This window comes from Eulemur rufifrons, chromosome 26, assembly GCF_041146395.1.
Source record: "Eulemur rufifrons isolate Redbay chromosome 26, OSU_ERuf_1, whole genome shotgun sequence".
NCBI classification, from domain to species: domain Eukaryota; kingdom Metazoa; phylum Chordata; class Mammalia; order Primates; family Lemuridae; genus Eulemur; species Eulemur rufifrons.
Genome location: NC_091008.1, coordinates 2,117,239 through 2,142,682, shown reverse-complemented (window position 1 = coordinate 2,142,682; position 25,444 = coordinate 2,117,239). Strand labels below are relative to the sequence as shown.

The window sequence follows — 25,444 nt, the reverse complement described above, 5'->3', positions numbered from 1 at the left end:
TCTTACTGTGTAGTGAATGGCTGGCTCTGCTCCTTAACAATTGTTCAAAAAATGGCGCCAAATTTTTGTCTGATATCCTAGAGCTAGGAGTTAGACCTTGCTCTGGTTTCCTGATTTCCAAATCAGTCCCTTATTAAGTGATTAGCACCTTTCTTACCGCATGCCTGGAGCTCAGCAGCAAGTCATACTGCTGTAACCATCGTTGGATGTTTGGCTATGTTCTCCGAGCAGTGTCCCTGAGATGCCACTCTACTTGTGGGTTTATATTTCACGTCTGCATATCAGAGGCTTTAACTGGATTTAACCTGGTTTGACCACACTTTCCTATATATCTGTGCTCTGCTCTAATAGTTCCTATTGTTTTCTTCAGAGGCTGAAATGCCATCCTCAAACTTTAGACTTTGCCCGTTTTTCCTTTCCGTTTCATTCTGTGTGCTGTTCTCTCCTTAGCCAGCTACTCCCAGAGTTCTGCTACACCCTGCAAGCTGACAGCACCCACATCCATGTTTCTAGCCTCTACCTCCCACCTAAGCTCTCGACCTGTATTCTATGTTATGCATGTGTCATTTCTGTACAATGACAACGAGAAAACTTCTAACGCAACATACCCAATGTATCCGTTGATCCAGTTTTATCCCATCTAACCTTCACCCCCTATTCCATTCTCTGTTCCATTTATTCCATTTGACAGACTCAAATGTATTATCATGACACTTTTGAGAATTAAAAAGGCCTTTAAAATGAAAATGAGGTAATTTTTAAAATATTTATTAACTGCCAAATTGGTTTTCTTATATTACTGATCTATGCAATAATTATATTCAAAAACAAAATTCTTTTTGAAAAAAACATATACCTGGGCATTGAAACAATTCTATTTTTATATTTATTATTCCAATATTAAAAATGAAAAAAGATGAAAAATCATTTATGGTTCGTATTTATGTACTTTTATTAGTTCTTTAGACACTTTATTCTCTAATACGATGTCACCAAAGTTCCTCTAAAGAATGATTGTTTTCAATATGACTTTATTAAGTTTTACTTTTCCATAAAATTGTCTGCAATCATTCTCAAACTTGCATTTTGTGGTTAATAAATTTGAAAATGTTGGCACTTTCAAATAACTCTTCTGTGTAGGCCATTATATTTTTAACTGCTGAAATATTTTCTCTCCTGGGTTGAGATAAGCTTATTTTCAATTCTAACTTTTTTCCATATGAAATGTCTGAATATTAGAGACTAAATACTTTCACAGTTATTTTCCATTCAGAGTATCTGTCTTTGACAAATATTTTAAGGTAACACTTGTCAAATCAGTTGTCTTTAATTATGATTCTTTTGACCAATTTGCCAAATATAGGTGCCGCAAAATCATAAACTTCTTAATATCATTCCATCCTAACACAGAATATGTTTATCCAATTAAAAAAAATAGGATATCCATCAAGAAATGCTTACCACAGTTGAACTCCCAAAATTCAATTACAGAATGCCAAAATTAAACCCTCTGTTTCATTTGAACTCTCATTATGTAATTTGTTTAGTCTCTTCTGTTACTGCTTTGAGGATTTTTTTTTTAAGAAAAAGAGGGTGAAAGACACTAACAGAAGAGAAAAATTTTATTTAAATAAACTTTCCTCAAAATATTATTTTAACATATTTTTAAATATATTTGTGAAAAAATTATTTTTTTAAATTAGTCATGAGGAAGTAGAATAGCTACTACATAGTGACAACAGGGAAAAATCCCTTTGGCATTCAAAAAAAAAAAAAACCCATTAAGTTACTTGTTGGTACTTCCATATCCAGTTTTAACTGTAAATGGGAAAGGACAGCGACCACTGCTTGGTGAGTGCTGGATGGCAGTGCCAGAACATTCTACCACAGTGTTCGTTTTGCTTCACAAATTACCTTAATAACTTTTCTTATTTAAGCACAGCCTTTCTCTGCCATAATTCCTGGAGAAATACATAGGAGGAAACTATAGCTGCTGCTACTGCACTTGATCTTGAGGCTGTACCTGATCTACCAGGTCAGCCCCGCAGAGTAGAAGAAGTGCTGGCCACAGGTGAGGGAAACAGAACAGGAGAGAGGGTGGGAGAAAAATAAACATCGGTTTAAGCCTTAGGACCAAACACAGCAATTGCGTTACTGTTTCTCACAGCATCCCTCCTGCTACAAGTTTCTCCAGGAATTACATTCACAGAATCCTGGAGAAGCTGTGTCTAGATGGAATGAACGTAACACAAGAAACAAGCGAAGCTGAGTAGACGCAGAGTGGACTGAAGTGGAAGCTCTTTCCTCCACTGAAAACATCCTCTTTCCAAGTCAGTGCAATCCCTCGCCCAGCCCCAGCCGTGCCAGCTGCCAATGGTCCCCAGCTGGGGACAATGAGCATTGCCCCTGGCTGTCGGAGTCACCTGACTGGCACGTTACACTTCCAAATCCCCTCCTCTCTCTCAGGGGCGGCCCATCCCCAGTGGCTGGCTGATACAGGGTTGCAAAACACCTGCCTGCTTGCCTCAAGGTGAAACAATGTGTCCCTGTCGCTAACCCTCTCCCTGCCCGTCAGATCAAGGCTAGACTTTTCCAGAAACCACATCCAGCTCCATGTTTCCCGTGATAGGTTTTTTTCCTGAAAACATGTCTTCAATAAATCATTTGCAACAGAATCCCTCTCCCAGACTCTGTTTCTAGAAAACACGGTCGATGTCACCGATCATTCATACTCTATGAAATTAAAAGATGCCCTCGATCCAAATGCCTTTTCTATCCCAGATCCCGCTGGAACGAGAGCAAAGTGCAATATAAGTGCCCACCGTTGTATAAAGACAACTGTATAACCACCATTGTATAACCACCATTGTACAAAGACAACTGCGTTATATCGGAATTTGCCTGGGAAAGCAGATTAAGTTCTATATCTTGAATTTTTAGATGAATTCATCTACAGAAAAGGTGACAAAAAGGAGTTAATTATAAGCCAGTCAACTCGACATTCCTGATTTATTTTACATGACTGCCATTTCATTTTAGCTGGTGTCTCTATTTTCTGCAATCTTTTTCTTTAGTATTAAATCCCAAATCCTCCACAGCCTGGTTTTAGCTTAACTCTCTAACCATATTTATCACGGTGGTGCAGAAAGCTTAACTATCTATTCTGTATTCTTTTTCAGTTAGCAATGGAACAGCCTCTATTTTGCTCAGGATATGGATTCTCAGGTAGAAGCCACTTTTTACAGTCTCTCTTGAATCTAGCTTTCTCCATGTTAATAATTTCAGTCCGGTGGAGAGTGAGCCGAAATGATGGGTAGTGTACTCTTAGGGATAAAGCCACCCTCCCTAGATTTCCTGTTTCCAGCTTATCTCTAGCTGTCAAACTTCTGCAATGACAGCGTGTGTGTTGCACTCAGAAGCAAAAGCCACGTCTTGAAGAGCCTGCCTTCCTGAGGCTCTAGACGACCCCGTGGAGCAGAGCTATCTGTATCTCCTGGACTTCCTGCCCATTTCTGTACCGTGACACGATGGAGAAATACATTTCCATCTTACTTACTCAATGCACTTTTGAACATCCTTGTGACAGCCATGTTCCCAGCGCTCTAACTCCATCGTTTCTGATACTGACCTACGAGAAGGCAAAGAGCTTGCGCCGGAATGTGAGTCGATGCAGTAGTACTTGCTTTGGCGAGAAAGTCTTGTTAAAAGAGGAGAATGTGTGTTCAACTCAGCCACTTGTGTTCTCTATTGGAGTGCACACTTCTCTCCATTCCCATTTCTGTGTGCAAAACGGGTGGAATAAAATGTTCACAGGCATAGGAAGATTTCACATAAGAGCTGAAAAGAGCTGGCTTTGTCTCTAAGACACAGATCATGGATAAACCTGCCCTTTTTGGTAGATGATGACACTAGTCATATCCACTTGTATTTTCCCAGGAAACAGTACTGATAGAAGTAAACTACCAAATAAAATAATCTGTATGCTAAGATGTTACCGTACGTGACGTTCCAATTTTCTTTACTAACAATTCAACTTGGATCACTTCAATTTTTCCCGTAGGTATCTGACAGTCGGTGGCATTTTGGATTCTCCAGTCTGGGCAGATTGTCTTTCTTCGTAACTGCTTTCCTTCTACGTTGTGCTACTTTAGGACTTTCCAAATGCCCATTTCTGCTTTCCTCTCTTTTCCTACTTCCCCTTGGTCTGTTAATCACAACTTTATTAACAGAGTGTTGACTTTTCGTGTTTTATATTCTGGAAATGTTTGTTTAGACTCTTCCTACTTGACTTTTCGTATATTGTCTGAATGCTTGAATACTGGTGAACATAATAGCTTTTATTGACCACCTTATATATTCCAGGCACTTGCTTGACGTAGATTACTTCTAATCCCCAAAGCAACCTGGCAAGACAGATATTATTACCCCTCCTTTATAGCTGCGGAAGCTGAGATGCAAGGTGTTTTATTTACGTCTTGCGGAAGGTCACACAGCAAGTTAATTTCAGATTTGGAATCCAAATCCGAGACCGTTCCTGCAGTGAAGTTGTATATGTGTGTGTGTGTGTACATGCGTCTGTGTGTGTTTCTGTGTGTGTGCATGAAGCTTTTGGCAATGATTATGAAGTCTAAAGGATCTCCCAAAGAAAATCTGAGCATTTCATTGCACTTTCATGCTTTGTTCTATTGCTCTTGTTTTAATTTTAAAAGTCAGAAGATTACAAAGCAATTATATCCCTTTTCGTTCTCGAATCCGATTGTTCCCTGCACAACTGAAACTGCAATAAACAGTAATGTGCTGTGTTAAGCACCCGGCACTATAGACATATCTAAACTTTGAACAAGGAATTCAGTTAATGTTGCTTTAGGCGGCTTGAGATTACAGCATGAGCCTAGAGAAAAGGCGTGTGTCTGAATTCTCACACGGCTACAGGAGAGGCAGGTGGTTTCTGTACAAGGAATATATGGGACCAATTGACTTTTTTTTTTTTTTTTTTGAGACAGAGTCTCACTCTGTCGCCCGGGCTAGAGTGCCATGGCATCAGCTTCGCTCACAGCAACCTCCAACTCCTGGGCTCAAGCGATCCTCCTGCCTCGGTCTCCCAAGTAGCTGGGACTACAGGCATGTGCCACCATGCCCGGCTAATTTTTTTCTATAGACAGGGTCTCGCTCTTGCTCAGGCTGGTACCAATTGACTCTTAAGTATACACCAATGAGGCGGGCAGAGTTTCCTGAAGCAATGAGCAAGATTTGGAAAGGGCAGTGAATTCTGATGAAACTATGCTACTTAGAAGGGTAGGAGCACTGGGATTTTTTTTTCCCCTTCAAATAAGCAAAAATTGTAAATTTGCAATCAAGCTAAAAAAAAACATGGATTCTAAAAAAAAAAATCATACCACCTACCTTATTTTGAAGTCCATATTTTTATAGAATACGTGAAAATTACTTTTGTCCTTACGAGGTCTAGTTATTCCAAGCCTACACTGTCCTTTTGCTACTAAAGAAACTTGCTTTGCTCATCGCTCCCCGACACCCTTCCCTGACAAGGACAGCGAGAAGTTATCAGTTCGAGATTGTTCCCGTCCACGTCACCTGCTTCCTCTAGATAACTAGGACACACACAGGCTTTAACAGTTAAAACTTTAAAAGTGCCCAGTGCTCATGGTAGAAGGGGTATTTTGTAAATTGCAGACATTTCAGCGATCATTGGTTTCCTTTTTGTGTCCCCTCTGCTCGCCTTCCTCACTGTGTAAGGAAGAATGCCAGGCAGGACGTTTTTAAAGACTTATTTTTTTCCTCCTTATCGGGATGTGTTGTTTGAAAATTTCTTCTGCTTATTAAGTTTTGCCTTATGCATGTCTATGCAAATCCTTTCCAGTTCTGTATTGTACAGACTGGTGACTTTCAATTTTTTTTTTGTCTTTCAATGTCACTTAAGCCTCATACGATTCCTGTGTACTGATGAGGAATTTTAATAAGCCAGGATGCGCATTCTCAGTGCTTCCATCAGCAAATCCTTAGGGAAAAACTCTAAAAGCGACACCTTCCTTACCAACACTCTGACTCTGCTTCTGCTCCATTTAACCCTGCTGGTCCCTCGATTTCCCGGAAAATCTGAGTGCTCTGATCCATAACGAATCCTCTGTCTCCACAGAATGCTTGTAGCACTTTCTACACTGGTTACTCCTCCAATTTTTCAGGGTACCCTGAATTACAGAGGAGTCTAGATGCCAGTCTCTGAGGTCAGGACTGGGTGGGAAGGGGCCCGTGGTCCTGTGTGGGTCTGGGGTGATGTTTTAAGCACAAAGTGTCCCTAATTTTTTGTAAACATCCATATGACATTTCACTTCACTGGTGTCACCCATGAGCTCTCTAAAATGCAGAGGTTGGGCCAGATGTCCCTAACTTCTTATTCTGCTCTTACAATCTATAATTCTCTGCGTCAGCATGACTTCATTGCTGCAACAGACACATAACAGAACCTCCAGTGTGCACGCCACTGGGTCTTACGATTTGTTTATGTCACAGACATTCAAGTCTCATCCTTTCTAAACCGGGGCTGGATGCCTCATTGACAGCTGGAATCCACAAACATGCTAACCACGCTGGGATCCACTTTCCCACTACTTTCTCCCTGCAGACACTGGCGTAGAAAGAGAGAAACTGGAGCTCTCTGAGCATCCTCCTGATCACACAGGCAAGCAGGAATCCACACCACGCTTGGCATGTTTGTAGACAGTGTGATCTGCAGTGACTGAGTGAAGACTGAGACTGAACTAACCTGACAGTTTGAGAGCTTAAAAGCATCGATTAGTAAATGTGCAAGAATTTGAACTTCCAGCTGCCGCCATGTTGTGCTTTGGGTTCCCATCGTGAGAGTTACAAAGCAAAAGAAAGAAGCTCTATTATTTGACACTTGGTACTGATCATTCTACCAAAACAATAAGGGACATGAACCAGTAGGTGCCTGTGAGTGTAATTTTGAGAGTCTTACACACTAGGGACTCAACTAAAAAGGATACAGTCGAAAGATCACCCTGCATGTGTATCCTCAACACACTCCCATAGTAATCGTATTAATCAGCTTTGGAAGAATCAACTTCCAATGAGAGAGGAGCACAAAGGCGTTTAGGGCTGCACTTATTAGGCTACTCACTGGCAGATATTCATCTGGCACTTTTTAATTAGGTGACAAAGCAGCTTCACATATATGGTAGCTGGCGCTAATGAAAATTTACATGAGGAACCAAAGGAAATCAAATGGATGCTAAGATTATCATTTTGCACTTTTTCTTTCTATTTGTGGTAATGAAAAAGTGTGAACTGAAAATCTAAAGAAAAATAACAGTTAACTTACTTTTAAATTTAAACACACTAAATACGTCATGTTCCCAAATACAAAAAAGGTGCCTTAACATTTCATTTTGACAATTTGTAACAATGACAGAAAAACATATTTGTCTATTCTAATTCTCTAGGATTGTGATGAATGGGCTATAAAACATTTACCAATTAATGCTGGGTTTGCTTACTTTTTTAATACAACTAAATTCATATTGTGTAAAGGAAATGATGACAACACAGTTTTTTGGGTGCTGTTATAGATATAGATATGAAAATAACAGATAACACCAAGGAAGAGAACTCAGAAAGTATTATGCACTTTATCATAGCTTTGCAACTTGTAGTTTTTTAGACATCATTTATGATTGACAAAGTTCGCTAGATTTGCTGCAGTAAGTTAACTGTTCTCAAAATCTCATGTACCTGAATAATTCCCTCTTGAACTTAATTATTCTTCTGTGTTTCTATTCCTTGTTTTCCTTCTTAGATATATTAATATAATTCATGTGATAGCAAAGGAAGTCTTTCAGTAAAAGCATTTACTTTTGAGTGCCATTTAAAAACTTGTACAAAAAGCTATATTTGATAATATATGTAAAAGTCCTAAATTTACCATTGTTGTAAACAACAGCAATAATAAAAATCTGTGAAATCTAGGAAACTTTTTCTGATTTATTCTCTTTTATCAAGAACTTCCTAGGCATTTATAACTATGATACTGTTCAAAATTAAAATGTGTCAGCAATTGCAAATTATATATTAACATTTCTTGTGTCTTCCAAACAGTATATCATTTTCTAAAGAATATCTCATTTTGTATTTCTGATTTTCACTTGTACCCATAATTAACCAGACCAATATTTTACATTTAATAAATATTCAATCAATATTTAGAATCATGTTTATCAAATCATACTAGAGTTGGTATATTCACTCTTTAAGAAAACAGCATCACTGTTATCCAAATAATACCAATAAATATGATTCTTTATTTTAGAAAGTTCGAACAATGTCAAGAAATACAATTCACCATTAAGAAAATATCCTTTTTTTCTCTAAAGGAAAAAAAAGAGGAGTAGAACTTGGGACTGTTGACTGATTATTTCTATGTCAGCTTTCTGAAACCCCTGTTAATTTGGCTACTTTCTACTGCTACTGTACCATACATTATAGATATCTCATATACAAACGTGTGAGAAAAGAATTGATTTACCATCAATAATTTGTCCGTTTTATGAAAGTGTGTGAGCTCTTTCGAGTAACCACCATTATGGGGCACAATGCTTTGCCTTTATGAAATGAAACATCTATTTGGCGTGACGCTAACATTCATAATAATGAAGCTCCTATCTGTCTATCTGGATAGTTAACTTATATGCCAAATATGCAAATGGTGGAGCAATCTATTGGAAGGGTAAATAAGTAGAATGTGTAGCTTGATGTAAACACGAATGGTGAAGGGCTACTGAATACATCATCAGGGTATGGTATGACTTACTGTGGCAGTCAGTTTTAGAACACATTTTGAGACACGTGATAATAAACAAGAATAAGGAAGAATCCTCCACTAGCTTTGAGGAAAAAAAAATGTATTTTATTCTCTTTTGCATGCCCTAGAGCAAGTTGCCTTACTTTACATATAACAGATGGTCAATAAACATGTGTTGGATGAATTTATGACTGCATAGACACGGACTGGGATGTAACATTATCTATGGAATAAAGAGAAATAAATGGTCTTGAGGAGAGGGAGGGAGGAGGGTAAAAAGTCTGTTTCATGGCGATTTCTCATTAACGATGATGCTACTTTCCCTACCGACTGCTCAGCGGGGGACCATCTGATCTGCTCTCTGCAGCCAGCTTATTGATTGTGCCGGTCGATGTCATCTGATGCATAAAGAACCAAGAGAATGGGAGGCCGCATTTTCCTAGATAACTGCTAAGAGGCAGATAGTTTGCATTTGATACATCCAGGCTAAGTGGCCCCTCACGAAGCTGAATTATTAGTAAAAGCAATTCTAAAACTGACGATTCTCTCTTTTATCAGTACATCTAGGTCTCATCTTTGTGAAAGATTAGATTTAAAAAAAAGTGAAGATACATTAAGAGAAACTAAATCCATATGAGCAGAAGGTAAAAATTGCTTCTCCTTTCTTCTATACACTGTGTTGTGCATGTGCATATTAGGGTCTAGTTATAGGGTCTTAGATTACAGAGGCTCTTGTTTTTTCTTTCTCTAGGTATCCAACGTCTCACCATTTTACTGCTAGTTAGTGCTCATACTACATGCAAGCCAAAATGACTAGCTTGGAGAAGACACCAACGATAAAACAACACCCTCAGTGCAAAATTTCCAAACCAACCACACAAACAAAAACCCAGAAAAACAAGCAAAAAGTGCAAACAATCTATAAAACAAATAGAAGTATTGTTGAGGAAAAGAATGAAATTATTGGGTAAAAGAGTAGTTGGGGTTAAATACCAGTTTGAATATTCCCAGCGAAGTGCCTGACACAAATTAGACACTCACAAACTGCTCGTTTCTTCCCTTCCATCCCAGGAAAGAATGTTAAATGTTACCTGCCAGAGAGGGTCTTTCTGCTCAGGGAAGAGCTCAAAGTACTTGTGGGCCAGCTGCACCGGAGGCAAAGTTTGCAACTTCAGGTTGGTCCAGCTCTGCACAAAGTTGGCCAAGTTCACAAAGGTATATAACCCTAGGCGGTCATTCCCATAGTTTGATAAATGGGTCATGAAAATGCTGATCTGAAAGATAAATAAAAATAACCACAAAATATCATGTGCTAAAGCTCAAAAGTAGCCGTACCAGCTCCGGGTAGCACCTCACCTAGACTTGGAATTTCACGAGAAGTATAATTTATCTTTTCAGGTGGAAAGCCACACATTTTATTTCCATATCAAAATAACGTCTTTTTGTTTTACGGATGAAAAACTGTGGAACAGAGCAATTAAGTAACTTGTCCAAGTTCCACAGCTCGTCAGTCACATGGCAGTAATGCAAACCCAGGCAGTCACAGTCCCATTTCCGACGCACGATATACCTGAAACCTTCATCTAAACATTTTTATAAAGTTTGACATCCATCATTTTTTTCCCTTTCGCATTAAAATAGAAAAAGACAAAGAACATATTTCTATAGAAGACAGTGGAAAAAACTATGTTAGTATTATCTTGGCAACTTAAAGTTTTCTTTTAAATTGGAATGGCAAAAGACCAAATATTTTTGTCATTTTAAATGAAAACTTTTAAGAAAAAGAATTATGGTGTTTGAAAAAAATATTAATGATGGAATGCAAATTTATCTTGGAAGATAGTATCATTCCTGTCATATTTCTAATCCTTTTTTTTTCCACCTTGGGGTATATTCAAATCTTTTTATTCTAAAGGCCAAAAAAGAGAAAGTCTATTTAAAAAAAAAATATTCTTTATATAGCTTGTTCAGGTAGAAATTTAAACTAAATCCCTAAATGTTAGTTGATATAATGGTCTTACCCGAGATACATATGGAATCATTTGGACAAATTCAGGTGCATATGTGACCGGCTAAATATTACAGTGGCCAATCTCTCACTCAAGGTCTTTATTTCAAATAGGAAGTACTCTCTTGGCAGGACTTCATTACAGAGTTTTTAGAACACAACATGGTATTGGTAGTCGGTGACCATAAAATTGCAATTGTCAAGAGAACTTCTTAATAATCACCCCCAAATAACATGCCTTTGATCCCAATAAGTATACATTTATCTCACGTCACTACTGTAATTAAGAACTAAGATGGTGGTAAGTACTGTGTTTCAGGGTAATTATAGTTTCCCAGGACTGAAATGATTAAAAATCAGGCTGTCGGCAGAGCGCCTGAAGAATATAACAACGTCCTAGAAATCCCCCACCTGCCCTCTAGCGCTGTTATTTCAGGGTGGAATTCTAGGACACCTGAGAGTTTCAAAAGGCTGCCAAAATTATGAGTAAAAAAAAAATATTTCCTTAAGAGCATGGTAAAGATTATTTTTATATCCTGGGCAGATGCATAGTATCATTTTATTAAGGTATTAACGTGTGCTTTTAAAAGGTTTTTGCAGCTGACTCGTTCCAAGTCATTTTTCCAGAATTTCCTTAGGAGGAGAAGTCTTGTTTTGTGGGAAAAAAAGTATGAAGCTGAACGCAGGACAAATGAGAATCTGTGTCTGGAAGAAAGCAGAGTGCGGAGACGTGCGGTTCTCAGCCAGGCATGTCGCTGCATTTCAAGTTTCCTGGACTGAGAAAAACACAGGCACCCTGGCCCTGCTGGCTGCAGCCGATGCTGTAGGGGCGGGACGTGCACATGGCTTGTGGTCGGAAACAGATTAGTGCTGGGATATGGTCAATTGCACTTTAAGCAAAACAATTCCGCAAGCGCAGCTTCACTGCATATCTGCCTTGCTAAATAAATGCACCTACTGTGCGGACCAGAGCATTTTATTTTTAGTATTTCTGGACAAGTGGTTTCATTTAAAAACAAAACAAAACAAAACAAAACCTCTTTCGGAGAGGCAAATTAAGAATGGACATGGTTGAGGCAGAAATGAGGGGATTCAAAGAATCTGTGGTAGGAGAGAGGAGCAAGTCATTTTCGTCCTTACAACGTGTTGCTACTATTTCTTACACGCCAGTATACGTTCCTCTGTTTATCCCGGTCTTTTATTTATTTACTTGGATTGTTATTTTCTTGCTGTCTGCTAAGAATAGTCTTGCTCAGTACTTTAGTCCCCGATGTACCATCTGGGGAAAGTATGATTGCTACATGGGTGGAAATTGTTTGTATAGATGATTCTCTGATCCCTGAAATATGAGGCTCAGAGATACGCGTTGAATCAGACAAGCTGAACTTCATCTTTCATATGACAAAGGCAGGCAGGGAGATCTTGTTCAACAGATGACGAATAAGATATTCAGGAAGTGCTAATATCACTAGGCCAAACCGCAGCTGGCCTTCCCGAGCGGTCGCCGAGGGCTGGGTGTCCTTGCATGGCTTTATCTTGTCTACATACGTTCCTCCCTCAACCCTCAAGACTCTCAACTCTGTTACCATCAAACATAAAACCCGTCTAAATTCTCCCTTTTATCTGTTGCAAAAATATACAAGCAAGCTCGTAGGCACTCTCATAGTCTGATTATTCATTAGAAATAGAAAGTTTTGCATTAACCCAATTGCTAAACACAGTATGTGCACACAAAACATGGGAAGGTATTACATAAGGAATAAATCCATTTAGTGTTGCATGGATAGTCCAAGGGAAAAGGAGGTTTTAAATATAGTACTGTATAAATCTGGATAATAGGTAATTGTGTAAATATACTTGAATTTTACAGACAATCCTTAACTGTGTGAAGAATCACTGTCACAGTGACAGATGAAAAGGCAATAAATAAATGTAGGCAAGAGGCTGTTCCCCAAATATTTAAAATTACAAGTTATACAATCACTTATCTTTTATAACATTTTATTTTTGCCTTGCTTATGAAGCCACTAGTATCCAAAATAGAGGAAGTAGAGAAGAAAAAAAGGAAAGAACGAAATTAAAATTAACGGACTAATTTTATCCATAAAATGAAGCATCAATACTCTCTAGGTTAATTTTCATTGCCAAGGCCAGAAGAGTTTCCTTGCTTTTCCTACTTGTACGACAAATGCAATTTAATTGCAAATTGTATGGTCATTAATATCAATACAGTATCTTAAATTGGAATTTAAAAATCATGGTTTAGGGCATATTTTTAGTTAAAATAAATACACATTAAATATTTGAATAACTAGTTCTGTGCCTAATAGTGCCTTTAAAAATCAAATCCTTTCCAGAGTAGTCAGATATTCAGTTCATAGGGGAAAAAGCTACAATAATAAAAGCAGAAAGAAACAACGGTTTTGCAGAGCAAGAAAAGAGGTTCCCCATTTGGAGGCAGCTTGTATTGTGCTCTTGGCACAGGACAGCAGTTTTCGCCATAAACAATGGCAGTGAATTTCTATTTTTTGCCCTCTGTGGCTCTGACAGGGTGCTCCTTTTCAGGAGGAGTCTATTGTGTTTAAAAATATGTCCATTAGCTTGTTAAATTATTGATTATGCTTTTAGCTCTCATAAAACGTGAAGATAGATGGACCATGGGGGAAGGCGTCCCTGGTGGCCCGTCTGATGGCCTTTGGCATCGTCCTCATATTTTCCTTATAAAAGGTAATTTTGTATCTTTATTTTATTCTCAATACAGGCTGGTACCACCCAAGAGATATCAAGAGTCAGACTTCGCTTCACATTACAAATCGGAATGCAAATAGCACTTCTTGATTTAAACACACATGACATAATAATGTTGGTGATAATTTTAGGTGACCCTGTCTTGGGCAACTCTTTAGTCCCAGGCAGCGAATAACCTGGTAAATGCTGACGTCTGTGTTCTGTGTTCTTAGATATCAAAAGTAAGAAAATTTTGTCCAAACCTACCATAATTATATTATGATTTCACTCAATCTAAAGACTGGCATTACTTTGGAATCCACTATTTGTAGACCATTTTATTTTTCAGTAGACAAACGTATTTTGGAATGGCTGCTTCACGGTTGATCTTATCTTAACATAGTACGCTGCTGAATCATAATGTTAACTTCAGAAAATGGTTTTCTGTTCACTTTTGTTGTGTTGCTTGATTAGGGACAAAGAAACTACCTTGTTTTAGAGAAAAGAAAATGAGGATCAACAAGTTCCAACGACCTGGCTGGGCTGTGCCGGGAATCTCAGCAAATCTGACATTCCAAGTAGTCAACGACTTTGAATCAAAGTTTAGTGTTGAGTCAACACTTAAACATTTGTTGAAATGGTAGATCTTATGTTAAGTGCTCTTACCACAATATAAAAAAAGAAAAACTGGGCACGTGAATCCGGAATCAGCGTTCTTTCGTACACTGTGGTTCTGGCAGAACTTCAGAAACAAATTTGTCAAACTTTCTTCTACTTTCTGCTGCTTCTTCTATCATTTTAATTATCTGGTAAATTTTATTTGTAACAATCTTATATTGCAACTAACGTTTCTTTATAAACTTTTCCTAGAACTGATTCAATGTAAAATTTCAGTTATAGTTTTTTAATTTGGCAGGGGGAATAAGAAAAATAAAAGTTGATATTTCAATATTTATATTTATATGCACACGTACATTGTAGGTGATTAGTGGCTCTAGACATTTCATGATAATACTGACGAAAGAAATGATGATTTCATTCAGAAATATTTTACTTCTCTTGCAGCACTGAAAACAGACACTAAAGTTTTCCATCATGAAATACAAGTTCTACTAAGAAATGTGTCACAGAAATAGAAAATAACTATGGTCTTCTAATCTCAAAGAAACACATTTCATTGATTTAGACAGACTTTTCAAGACGTATTCCTCTGAGAACTACTCTTAGGAGAAGGAAAAGAAGAGAAAGAGAAAGAGGAGAGGAAAAGGAAGGAAAAAAGAAAAAAAAAGAAAAGGAGGAAAGAGAGAAACAAAGAGAGAAGGGAAGGAAGGAAGGAAGAGAAGCAAAGAAAACTCCAGATTCAAACATGTCTCACCATCGGTAGGTTAGAAGAACCTACAGATTCTTTTTTTCTGAAAAAAATGTAGCTGCGAAGAACTAGTTTGTGCCTTTAAATCTCCACTCAGTATAAACTCCAGTTATTGATCTTTCTGCTCAGGCTACTTCCCTGAGAAGAGGGACTCTTTTGCTCTATGTGACTTTCAATGTGGTTTCGTAGAAGATGTGTATCACCAAAAGCATTTATAATTTCTCACTATTCCTAGTTGATGTTTGAACATCTCATATCCTTGACTATTAAAAAGAAGGCTTTTTTTCCTTGGGTGTGTGAAAAAAAACTAAACCTTTGGTTTATAATTTGGAGCAGGTTTAATGAAGAAAATCATGGTAATGAAAGAGTTAAAAAATCAAGAGATAGTGATTAAAATATCCCAGAAATCTTTATTCCAGAAGTCTGAAAATATAGAAAAATAACTTTGGGTCGCTGTAGTAATTCATATGGTTTTGATTTGCACGCAATGGGACAGTACGTGAAATTCGGAATCAGAATGCCTGGATTTGAGGACTAGCTCTTCGATACTTTATCAAGTAACGTCTCTGAATCTCAGACTTCTCTTCCATTCAGTGAAAACAATAACTTAGTTTACAGGTTTGCTGTGATGCTTACATGAGTTGGGAAATGCCAAAACATTTTGTAAGATGAAATCATTGCATGAAAATTATCATTCTGCATATTCAACTAAAATAAGTTTAGAATAATTAACATATCAAATATAATTAAGTGATTTGATGTATATCTCAGAGATAATACCTTTTGTAGACAAAGTCGTTGTTTCTTCTGCTGAAATCATCTATATATATCACGGCTTATGACAATGTCATTTCTAGTTAAGCCAGAAAATGTTGGATACACGTACGCCAGACTGAAAATGACTACATTTGATTCCTAATACATGAAGCTATTTTGTAGCCTTCCAGTTATTTCTTTTCCTAAGCTTTAATTTATTCTGAATTGACAAATAATAATTGCACGTATTTATGGGGTAGAATGCCATGTTTTGATACATGCATACCTTGTGAATGATCAAATCAGTTTAATTAGCATATCCATCACCTCAGATATTTATAGTTGCATTGTAATGGGAACATTGGCGATCCTCCTTTAGCTATTTTGAAATACACAATAAATTATTATTAACTATAGTCACTGTGCTGTGCAATGAAACGCTAAAACTTAATCCTAATAAATGCAAGTTGTATCCATCAGAATCACCTCTGACGGCTGCAGTTAAAAATCGATACAGGAGGAGATTGTTAAATGGAATCCTTTGTTTCATTTTGAAAAGTGCAATGAGTAGATTTTGAAAGCAAGACACTGCTACGCAAGGGTAGCGCCTCACCCCTATGTCCCCACAGTAAAGAGCACCCTCAGCCCTCTCCCCCATGCCCTGGCCAGTCAGGGCACTCCGCACCTGGCGGGTCACGTATTTGTTTTGCTATTTGTTGTCCATTTCCTCACTCCCGTGTTAGACTGTAAGCTCCTTGAATACAAGGACTCTGCTTCCATTGTTCACTGTTGCATCCTCAGTCTTTAGTAAAACGTCTGGCTCATAATACATGTGCAACAAATATTTGTTGAATAAACCAACGAATCCTTGATAGATACACACTTTCTTGCCTATAGAAAATAGGGAGTAACTTATTTGCTTTCCAGTTATTCCCCCCCAAAGTCTAAAGACGTGACGGGAAAAACAAAAACACTCTACGCTGAAACCCAGAAAGCAGCTGGCATTTAACAGGACACAATGAATTGCTAAATGACATTTTTTATTTGTGTTTTCCATTTCCATGATCAGACTAAATGCAACCAAAGTTCCATTCTGCCTCTGATGGCTCACCAGTGTCCCAGTTTTTCAGGCATAATATTTGGTTAGTGCATTATTAACAAATCAGCACTGTTTTGATTCAAGACCAACTAGAGAGGGTAAACACTGATTTTCCTGAATAGGGAAGTTGGGCAGTGACTTCGTCAAAGCAGCAGTACATGGGGCAGCTGTTCTAACAGGGGACAGAAGGCTCCTGCTATATTTCAGCGAGCAGGAGGCTTCACTCTCATTTTTCTTGTGCATTAATAGAGGCTTAAGTCATTAAAAGACTACACATGCTCACAACCGTACAGTTATTGCATATATTTGCGTTTTGTTTTCCTTTGGTAGGCAAGTCGGAACTGGGATTTTAGATGTCACAGCAATTGCCTTTTCAAATATCCTGATTTTTCAACAAAGATCTCCCATTTTTAGAGGACGGGAGCCAATCAAACCTGCTTTCCCTCTGAGCTACTTAACACGACTCTCTTTTTAAGAGATCAAATCTCCTTGCCAACCCTGTTGCAAAGATGCCACGTAAAAGTCAGTGAAGTGCAAATTCATAACCCCGGGAATAATCATGGGCAGTTCAGCCACTGGGTGGAGAAAAAGGTCTATTACTAATCAATCAGTGTGAGCTTCACCAACAGCCTCAAATAGAGCCCAACTCTTTTCAGTGAAACAAACTGTCATTTTTAGTTATTTCAACGATCAAAAAAAAAAAAAATTGACGAATATTTATTAAATGGGTACTAAGTGCCTGGAAGTCTATCAGCAACTGGAGGTGTAATAGTGAATAACTTATGTTTGGTTTTTGTCCAAAGGAGCTTAGGATCACGTGGGGCTATAGAAAAGAAGAGAGCCCATTGTAATACAATGTGACATGGAAATTCCATGGGTCCATGACACCACACAGGAGCGAGGGACAGGGCACGGATCTAAGATTTGCAGAAGCCTTCCTGGTCTGAAGGATCACCAGGTGAGACCATGGGTTAGAGCGGCGTGGGGCTGAGGTTTTATATTAGACAGAACTGCACACACGGAAGGCAGTCCTTTACCAGAGCGCCTCCTAGATTAAAAAGTGTAGTCCATTCCCTGCTGTTGGGGCTCTTAGAATATTGGGACCTGGTAACGCAACAAACAGCAGCAGGAACACGAAAGGGTTACTGAAACTAGGTTTTGTGTTGACAGAGCACTAATTTTAATAATGACCAATTGTCTCGGAATACAAGGCTTAAGGCTTGTCATATTCATGCCCCTTCTGCTCCGGAAACAAAGTCATTTCTGTGCCCGAAAATTGTTCCTGTGCTTTAATTTGGTAACCTTATAGATATCTTGTGTTTTTATTTCAGCACGACTGACAAAAGAGTTAAATGTTTTCCTAGTACTATTTCTTCCATAAGAAGTCGAAGAGGCAACACGTGAATGGGTTTTTGCTTTCTCTTCTTTATTCCCATAGCACTTTGAACATGGCTTTACGCTATTATTTATTGTACTTTTTAAATGAATTATTTCTTCCGCTAGACTGTGAGCATATCTGTAGCAGGGATACATTTTATACATTTCTTTGTTTTGGACTCTACATGGTTCCTGGCACAAGTCAGGGCAAGAACCACGAACTCACGTGCACGCAGGGGCCGGCAATCATGTTAAAAATGAGCAGGTTACGTTTGTAAATGAGGAAACAAACAAACAAACAAACAAAAAAACGAGGTACACAATAATAGAAAGATCATATTCGTGTTTAAGAGAATAGAGAATGGTGATATCACTATTGAACTAGAGAGCATCTCTAATAGACGACCTTACTATTTTTCAAAAGATTTCAAGTAAATATTGTTAGTATGTTTACATGTTTTTAAAAATGGTGAACAATACACTTCACATATAGAGACAATTCCTGGATTCACCAAGGAACTCTTTAGACGGAGGCAGAAGACACTTTCTGGCGGCTGCTTGGTGTTCACCTGTGTGGAGATGTCAGCTGCCAAGTCATAGGGAAGAGAAATAAGTATTTGCGGCATAAACAATCAGGTTGTAAACCTGAAATGACAAGAAAACATTGTCCACCGTGGAGTATTGTCTAATTTGTGAAGTCCTGTAAACCTTTCATTTTTTTCTGTTCACAGTTTATGGTTTTGCTCATCACCATATAGTTTTCGGTAGAACTAACGATTACTGATAGGAAAACTCATTTCTCTTATTCTTAGATACCCTATGTTGCTTCATTCAATAAGAAAATAAGGAAGCCATAAGGAATGAGTGATGGAGAGAAACAATTTCAGCAGGTACATGATGCTAAGTTTTCCTGTCTCCTTACTTCTCATCCTGCTTGTTCGCAAATAATAAACTGAATTGTTGAGTATTTTTGTGTGAGTGCAAAGGTCTTAGCTTTATGAATTACTTGCAAACAAAGGAACTCACAGGAGAACTGACTGAGAAAACTGAGAAAGATAAGAAATAGTTATGCCTTTTAGTGAATACGTGGCATTATCTATCAGACAGGCTTACGTGGTTCCTTTTGAGGAGTGTATAATAGCAACTTATCTATTGTGAATTACATTTCCGTTTTCACACTGTGAAAACAACAACGCAGCAACAAAAGAGGCCAATGTAAAACCCAGTATTCCAAAATTAGCTCAAGTTTCAGTCTCAAAGAATCTGAATTCAGAATCAAGTTTTATATGAGAAATCAGGTGATTTATAAAGAAAGGTGTTTAAGAATACCTGGTCTAATGTGAGATAAATTGGAGAGCAGCAGCAAACTCTATTTTTTGTATGTTTGTTTATTTTAAAAATTAACATGCTTCAAAAATGAAACATGTTTTTTTTTATTGTCCAGAAGGAAATCAGATAAACAGAATTAGAAAACCTGTAGCAACTGAACTTGGATCGTATTAAGGATCAGGGAGGAGAAGATTTCCATGCTGAACTAGAGTTCAGGGATTAAGCGTCAGAGCCGTTTAGGAGGATGCCTGCTTGGTCCTACAGCCTTAAGGTTTAGTGCCCAGTTTTTGATTAGCCAGGATAAATATTCAGCTGCAGCTCTGCAGAAGAGGCGATGTGATTAAAACTTACAAGCACCGCCTGTCTGCTTGTTGGCACAAAAACAAACATGCATCCATGCGTGGATCCACTTAATTATTCTACGAAATCCCAAACTATCTAGCTTAAAATAATTTGGCATTTAAAATCCTTCCAATGGTAATACATCTGCTCGCCTGGAACACGTTCAATGTATTTATTAAAATAATGAGTTTGTTTTACCCGTGCAACTTAACTTGTTCACCCTTTGGACGACTGGTGAGCCGGAGAAGAGGACACTTGTGGATTTTCCACTTTCCCATCACCAGGGGATCTCTAGTTTTCCTTGACTGACTTTATGATGGTAAAAAGGAGGTAGATTCTTCTCATCTAATTGGGTGTCCTACTAAGCCTTCTGATTTTGAGGTTTAAATATTGATACCTCTCCCTGGTGCATTCCTTCTCGCGCTCATCTTAGACTGTAACAAAACTTTACTGCAAGTGATAGAAATCAAGGGAGAAACAATATACTTGAGAAATATGAAGAGTTTAGACTAAACTAAACCAAATAAGCCTGCTTATTTATTCAGTATGGTTCAAGCTTAAAAGCACTTATTTACCTAGTTACTGATGAAGAGGCAAATTGAAATTAAAAATGTCCAATCCCTAGCACTCACAAAGCAGCCCCTATACGCGAGTCTTTGCAATTGCCTTATAATGTTCATTTAAGTGACAAACTGATGAAGAAGCTAAAACTCAGAGGGATTGCGTAAGCCACTCACAATAGCACAGTCTCGGGCTTAACACAACAAAGTTTGTGATTCCAAAGTCCAGGCTCTTAAAAACATAGTTCTATGTATACTGTATCGCTTTTTAATTGCTCCTTGTTAATCCACAAATTAGTTGTTACATTCGATCCATATTTCCTCCTTTAACTTCTTTAATTTTGTTGGTCTTGTTATTGTTTCTCTGATCAGCTCAATGTGGACACTTGACCGTGGCCTAAGAAATACAGTCTCACTACTTCTTCTGTAGAGATCATGGGGGTCTGTGACAGCCACTGAATCTTACATCCTCTGCCCAGTCTGCTTTTTTTTTTTCCTCATCCCACATGTTTGAAACTTTGGGGATCTGAATCACCAATATATCCCTGTTTCAGCTTTACTGTCCCTTAGTGGTTTTGTTCTTGTTGTTAATGTTTTTTCCATCTCCAGCCTCTCATCCACACATCTCTGCTTAACTGTTGGTTCCACATACCTGTTATACATTTAGACATATTAGATATTATCACACTTTCTTAAAGGATTCCTTCGATGGTGTAAAACATGCACGTCTACATCTCCAAGCCGACTTTTTTATATCTTAAAAAAGCACACATGCTTGAGCAAAAGAAAAGCTACCCACTTGGCCACTAAATGGGATACTTCAATTCATAATCCTTTCTTTGGAAAAGGGGGGTAGGGTATTCTTTCAGACTTCCTTCCCAAAATAGTTTCGAATTCCTCATTTTAGTACATCTTATATTAAATGTATTTTGGTCCCATTTACTCTAGACAGATGATGAATATACAAATTACATAACTGGTTATTGCTTATCAAATATTAAGGGGAAGTCAAAGAGATGAGGAGTAGACTGAAGTTGACCTTGAAGACTATATTAAGTCGAGTAATATGAAGCCCATGATCATAAAGTCTATTCTCAACTTGAAGACTCTGGCAGGGATAATAAAACTTGTGTTCACATTGGGTAGTAAAGTGTCTGAAGTTAAGCCATACTGGTAACAAAGCACAAAACTTAAGAGAGGCATGGTAAAATTGATAATCCTCATGGAGGTTTACAAAGACTTTAAGAAAATGTCAAAGCAGACATCAATCATAAGCTTCTTTCAAAAATGATATGTACTGTTTCCAAATGGAACAGCTGTACCTTCTAGAAAGATAATGTTGGAGGGGGGAAAAAGCTCTGAACTCACTATTAGATGAACCTGTTGTGTAACTTGTGGCTTCATCATTTTCCAGCTGTTGACTAAGCCTCAATGACTCCGACTGGGGATGAGGAAACTACCATCACAAGGCCTCGCTGTGAGAAGGAAAGTACTGGGCTTACAGTGAATACGAAAACTGTGCTTTCGAATATAAAATGTATTCATATGACGGAACCGAGTTGGGCCTGAAGAAATGCTGGTGTCTGCCTTAAGCTCTTTTGTAAGCCCCAATACTTACGTGACCCCAAATTCTTTGCTACTTTATTCATGGAAGGGTCTTTTCATTGTTTTAATGCCTGTGTACACATTTTAAATAGTTCACGGAAAGCTCTGTTTTACAGAGTCTTTTTGTTAGGTGGGTGGTGAGGGATTCCGGGTCTCCCAGGGACAAACCTGGGTGCTCTTGCCTTCACGCGACTGCCGCACCTGGGAAGAAGGACAAGGGCGGCCCCATCTTGGTCCTGCCCCACCCTAGCCCTCACCTGAGAGACTGCCATGCCTCCTCAAGAGTCTTCGTCACTAACATTTTCACTAAATATACGGATGTTGACTACAACGCAGAAAATTTCCACCCCCCACAGAAATAACAGCTGTTATTCCAATCTTGTGCTAGGAGGTGGTTAGAGATTTCTGCAACTTCTTTCCCACTCTCTCCAAACTCTTTTATCCTCTCTCTCTTCTCCTACTTCTTCAGGGTAGAATAGACCAGGCTGGTCTGCCCAAGGTTAATCCTCTGTGTCCTTAGTGATACTCTCATTTGTCCTTAAGAAACTTTCCTATTAATTACCCACTTCCTCTGACTCTCCTAAAGACACCTACTCCTGCAGTTTTATTTTCCTCCTCTTCACTGTCACTTTGCCTACAGTCATCTACCCTCTTTATCCTGAAATAGGCGAAAATTCACTATGCCCAGGAGCCGTTATGCAAATATTCTCCTACCGCCCCCTGACCAAATTCTTCAAATTCCGTCATTTTTTCCCCAGGCACTGACTACTCATTAGTCCCTTTGTATTTGGCTTTGGTTTTGACCTCTATTCTGAAACTCACTCCTCTTTTGAAAGTCACTAATGACTTCCTAGTTGCCAAATCCTGAGACCTTCATCCTCCTTGACCTTCAACCCTACTTGACAATGCTGACTCTTGCCTTGTCCTTGCAGAGGACAAAGTGTTCATCGGTCACAGTGATAATAAACTCTCATTTCACACTGTGTTTTCCCCCTTTTTTGGTTCTTCTTCCCTTTACTTGAAGACATCTCTGAGTTCTGCACATAACAGTTTTCTTTTTTCTTTCTATGCAATATCCTCCCCTCATATTACTAAAGGTCTTGGCTTCTATTATTGTCTTACATTAGAGGACTCACAACTACCTTCAAGGCTGAAAATTTTAGTGCCCTATTTGCAATCTGAAATGTTGCTCTTTCCTGCATAAATGTCCTTCGAGCATTTCACCTTCTTCTCCGCTTGCTTTTCTCTCCACACCGACCCCTCCAGCATTTCACCAGTTCGGAATCTTTATGTCACTTCCACTCAAGCAGTATGAATTTTTACTAAAACACATACCGTGTATTTCTTATTCATTTGGCCTCTCCTGATCAACACGATAATAATAAAAAATGTGAAGGAATTTGAAACACCAGGATGATAACCAAAGCATCGGAACAGAAAACTGCAGAGAATATCTAGAATTACACCGGTTATTATTAGTAATGTTTATCGCTATTATTGTCATTAACAACCTAATCTAACACAATAATTTTAGTATGGACACATATTCACTTTATGTGCTCATGATATCAAGTGGCAGAAAGGTCCTACAAACATGCAGAAAACAGAAACGTGTGTTTGTGTACCTGAAACTTACTTTTGACAGTATTTATCCACCTGCTTGGTCACACAGATGCTAGAAATAGCTGAATGTTAAATGAATATTTTTGTCAGTACTTTCTGAGATATTTGACAAAAAGGGTGTTATGTAATTTGTAGAGAGGTTTTTTTTTTTAACAAGGAATAAGAGATTTAAAATATGAATATTAATACTATTTAATATACACAATTCCAAGTAGTTTGATAGATACGTTTATATTCCCTTCACTAATTGCTATAGGCCACACCTGGGCTATAGAAACTTTTCAGATTATCCAACAATTCTGAGACATTGTTATTCCTGCCTGTCCATACAATTCACAGTTCATTATGGACTGGAGCAGACCCCAAAAGGAATACTTTCCATCTTTGGTAATAGATTGTGGAGTTAAAAATTTTTAAATACTCTTAAAGCTATACTGCCAATAGCATCAAACCGGGCTGAAAAAGGAAAACAAATTAACAAACAAAACCAATCTGTAATGGTTTGTTTGAACTTGGTTTCTTTCTTCATCTACCCTGCCTAAAAACATAGTTGCAAGATGAAACTTCTTTCTTTCTTTTTTTTCTTCCTCCAACAAATCAGTCTGTGATACATGTATGATATCAACCTAATTAATATACCACCCTATAAAATGCCTACATTATGAATTCCCTGGACGACTTCATTGCTAATTGGTGTGAATAAAGCTTATTAAATGGCATATTCATCCTGGATAGAATTGTACAAATAATATTCAGCTTCTTAAAGTCATTGTGAAGCACACATAATTTGAACCTCTCTGTAACACGTTAATAGAGAGTTCTTATCAATTTATCAGCTACTTACAGGGAAGAACTAACCTTATTTTTTAATCAGAATGTCCTTATAAGTATAGACAAAGGTTTTATTTGATGCTGCTTTAGATGCTGGGTTTTTTATTTTAATTGAAGTTATAAAAACCTGCAAAAAACTAGTGAAACTGAGATAGAAAAAGATGTTATCTGCTTTCATGACTTTCTCTTTGTTTTCCTTTGTCAAGCTGATTTCATGTGGTTTTAAAAAATGATAATTCTTATGACTTAATGTGCTTGCAAATGATAATTGACATCCATTTTGGAGGCCTACTATGTGTAAACAAACCTTGGAATTAATTTTATTCACTATAGTACAGTCAGTGCATCAGAGACAATTATATTTTCAAATCAACCATTTTCCAATTAATTTTGAATGGCAAACAGCACAGGGGCAGTTCTGTTCTTTTTCATTTGCTTTCATTAAAGATTCATTTTGGGTAATCAGAGAATTTTGTATCAGCTGTTTTTTTACCTTTAAGGTATGCTTCTGACACTTTAATGAATTATCCTATAGCCTATGCTGGAAGGTGACTGATTTTTGGTCCTCAACGGCCCCCTTCTTTGACACATGTTCATTTATTACTGTTTCTTCCATCAGCTGACTCACTTGAGGCTAATTCTGATGAAGTGCTTTCAAACAAGGACCACTATTGGTTTACATTAACGAGGAAATGTTGGAAAGGCAGCTTTGGAACAGGAGAAATTAGAAAAAGAAAAATTATGAACCCTGGGATCAATTTTTCTATGAGTCATAACATAATTATAAAATATGAAGCTGAGAAGTATTATTCTCGGTAGACTCTGATACTTTGCTTCATTTAGGAGCTCCGTATGAAGAAGGAAAACAAGGAAGGAAGATTGAAAAGAAAGATAGACTTACAGTCATATTTAGGAAGAAAAATTGTGCAGAAGAGCTTGAGTTAGGACAAAGCAGATTTAATCATGTATCTGGAGTTGGGTGATA

General features: G+C 37.9%; 1 protein-coding gene across 2 annotated transcripts in view; it reads right to left on the bottom strand.

Annotated features, from left to right (window-relative positions):
* Positions 1-25,444, bottom strand: part of NDST4 (N-deacetylase and N-sulfotransferase 4) — a 160,918-nt gene that overhangs the window by 15,511 nt on the left and 119,963 nt on the right. For both annotated transcript variants that reach the window (XM_069459071.1, XM_069459073.1), the window contains one exon: positions 9,925-10,107. In XM_069459071.1, the coding sequence (XP_069315172.1) occupies positions 9,925-10,107 (183 nt within the window). The remainder of the gene's footprint in view (positions 1-9,924; positions 10,108-25,444) is intronic.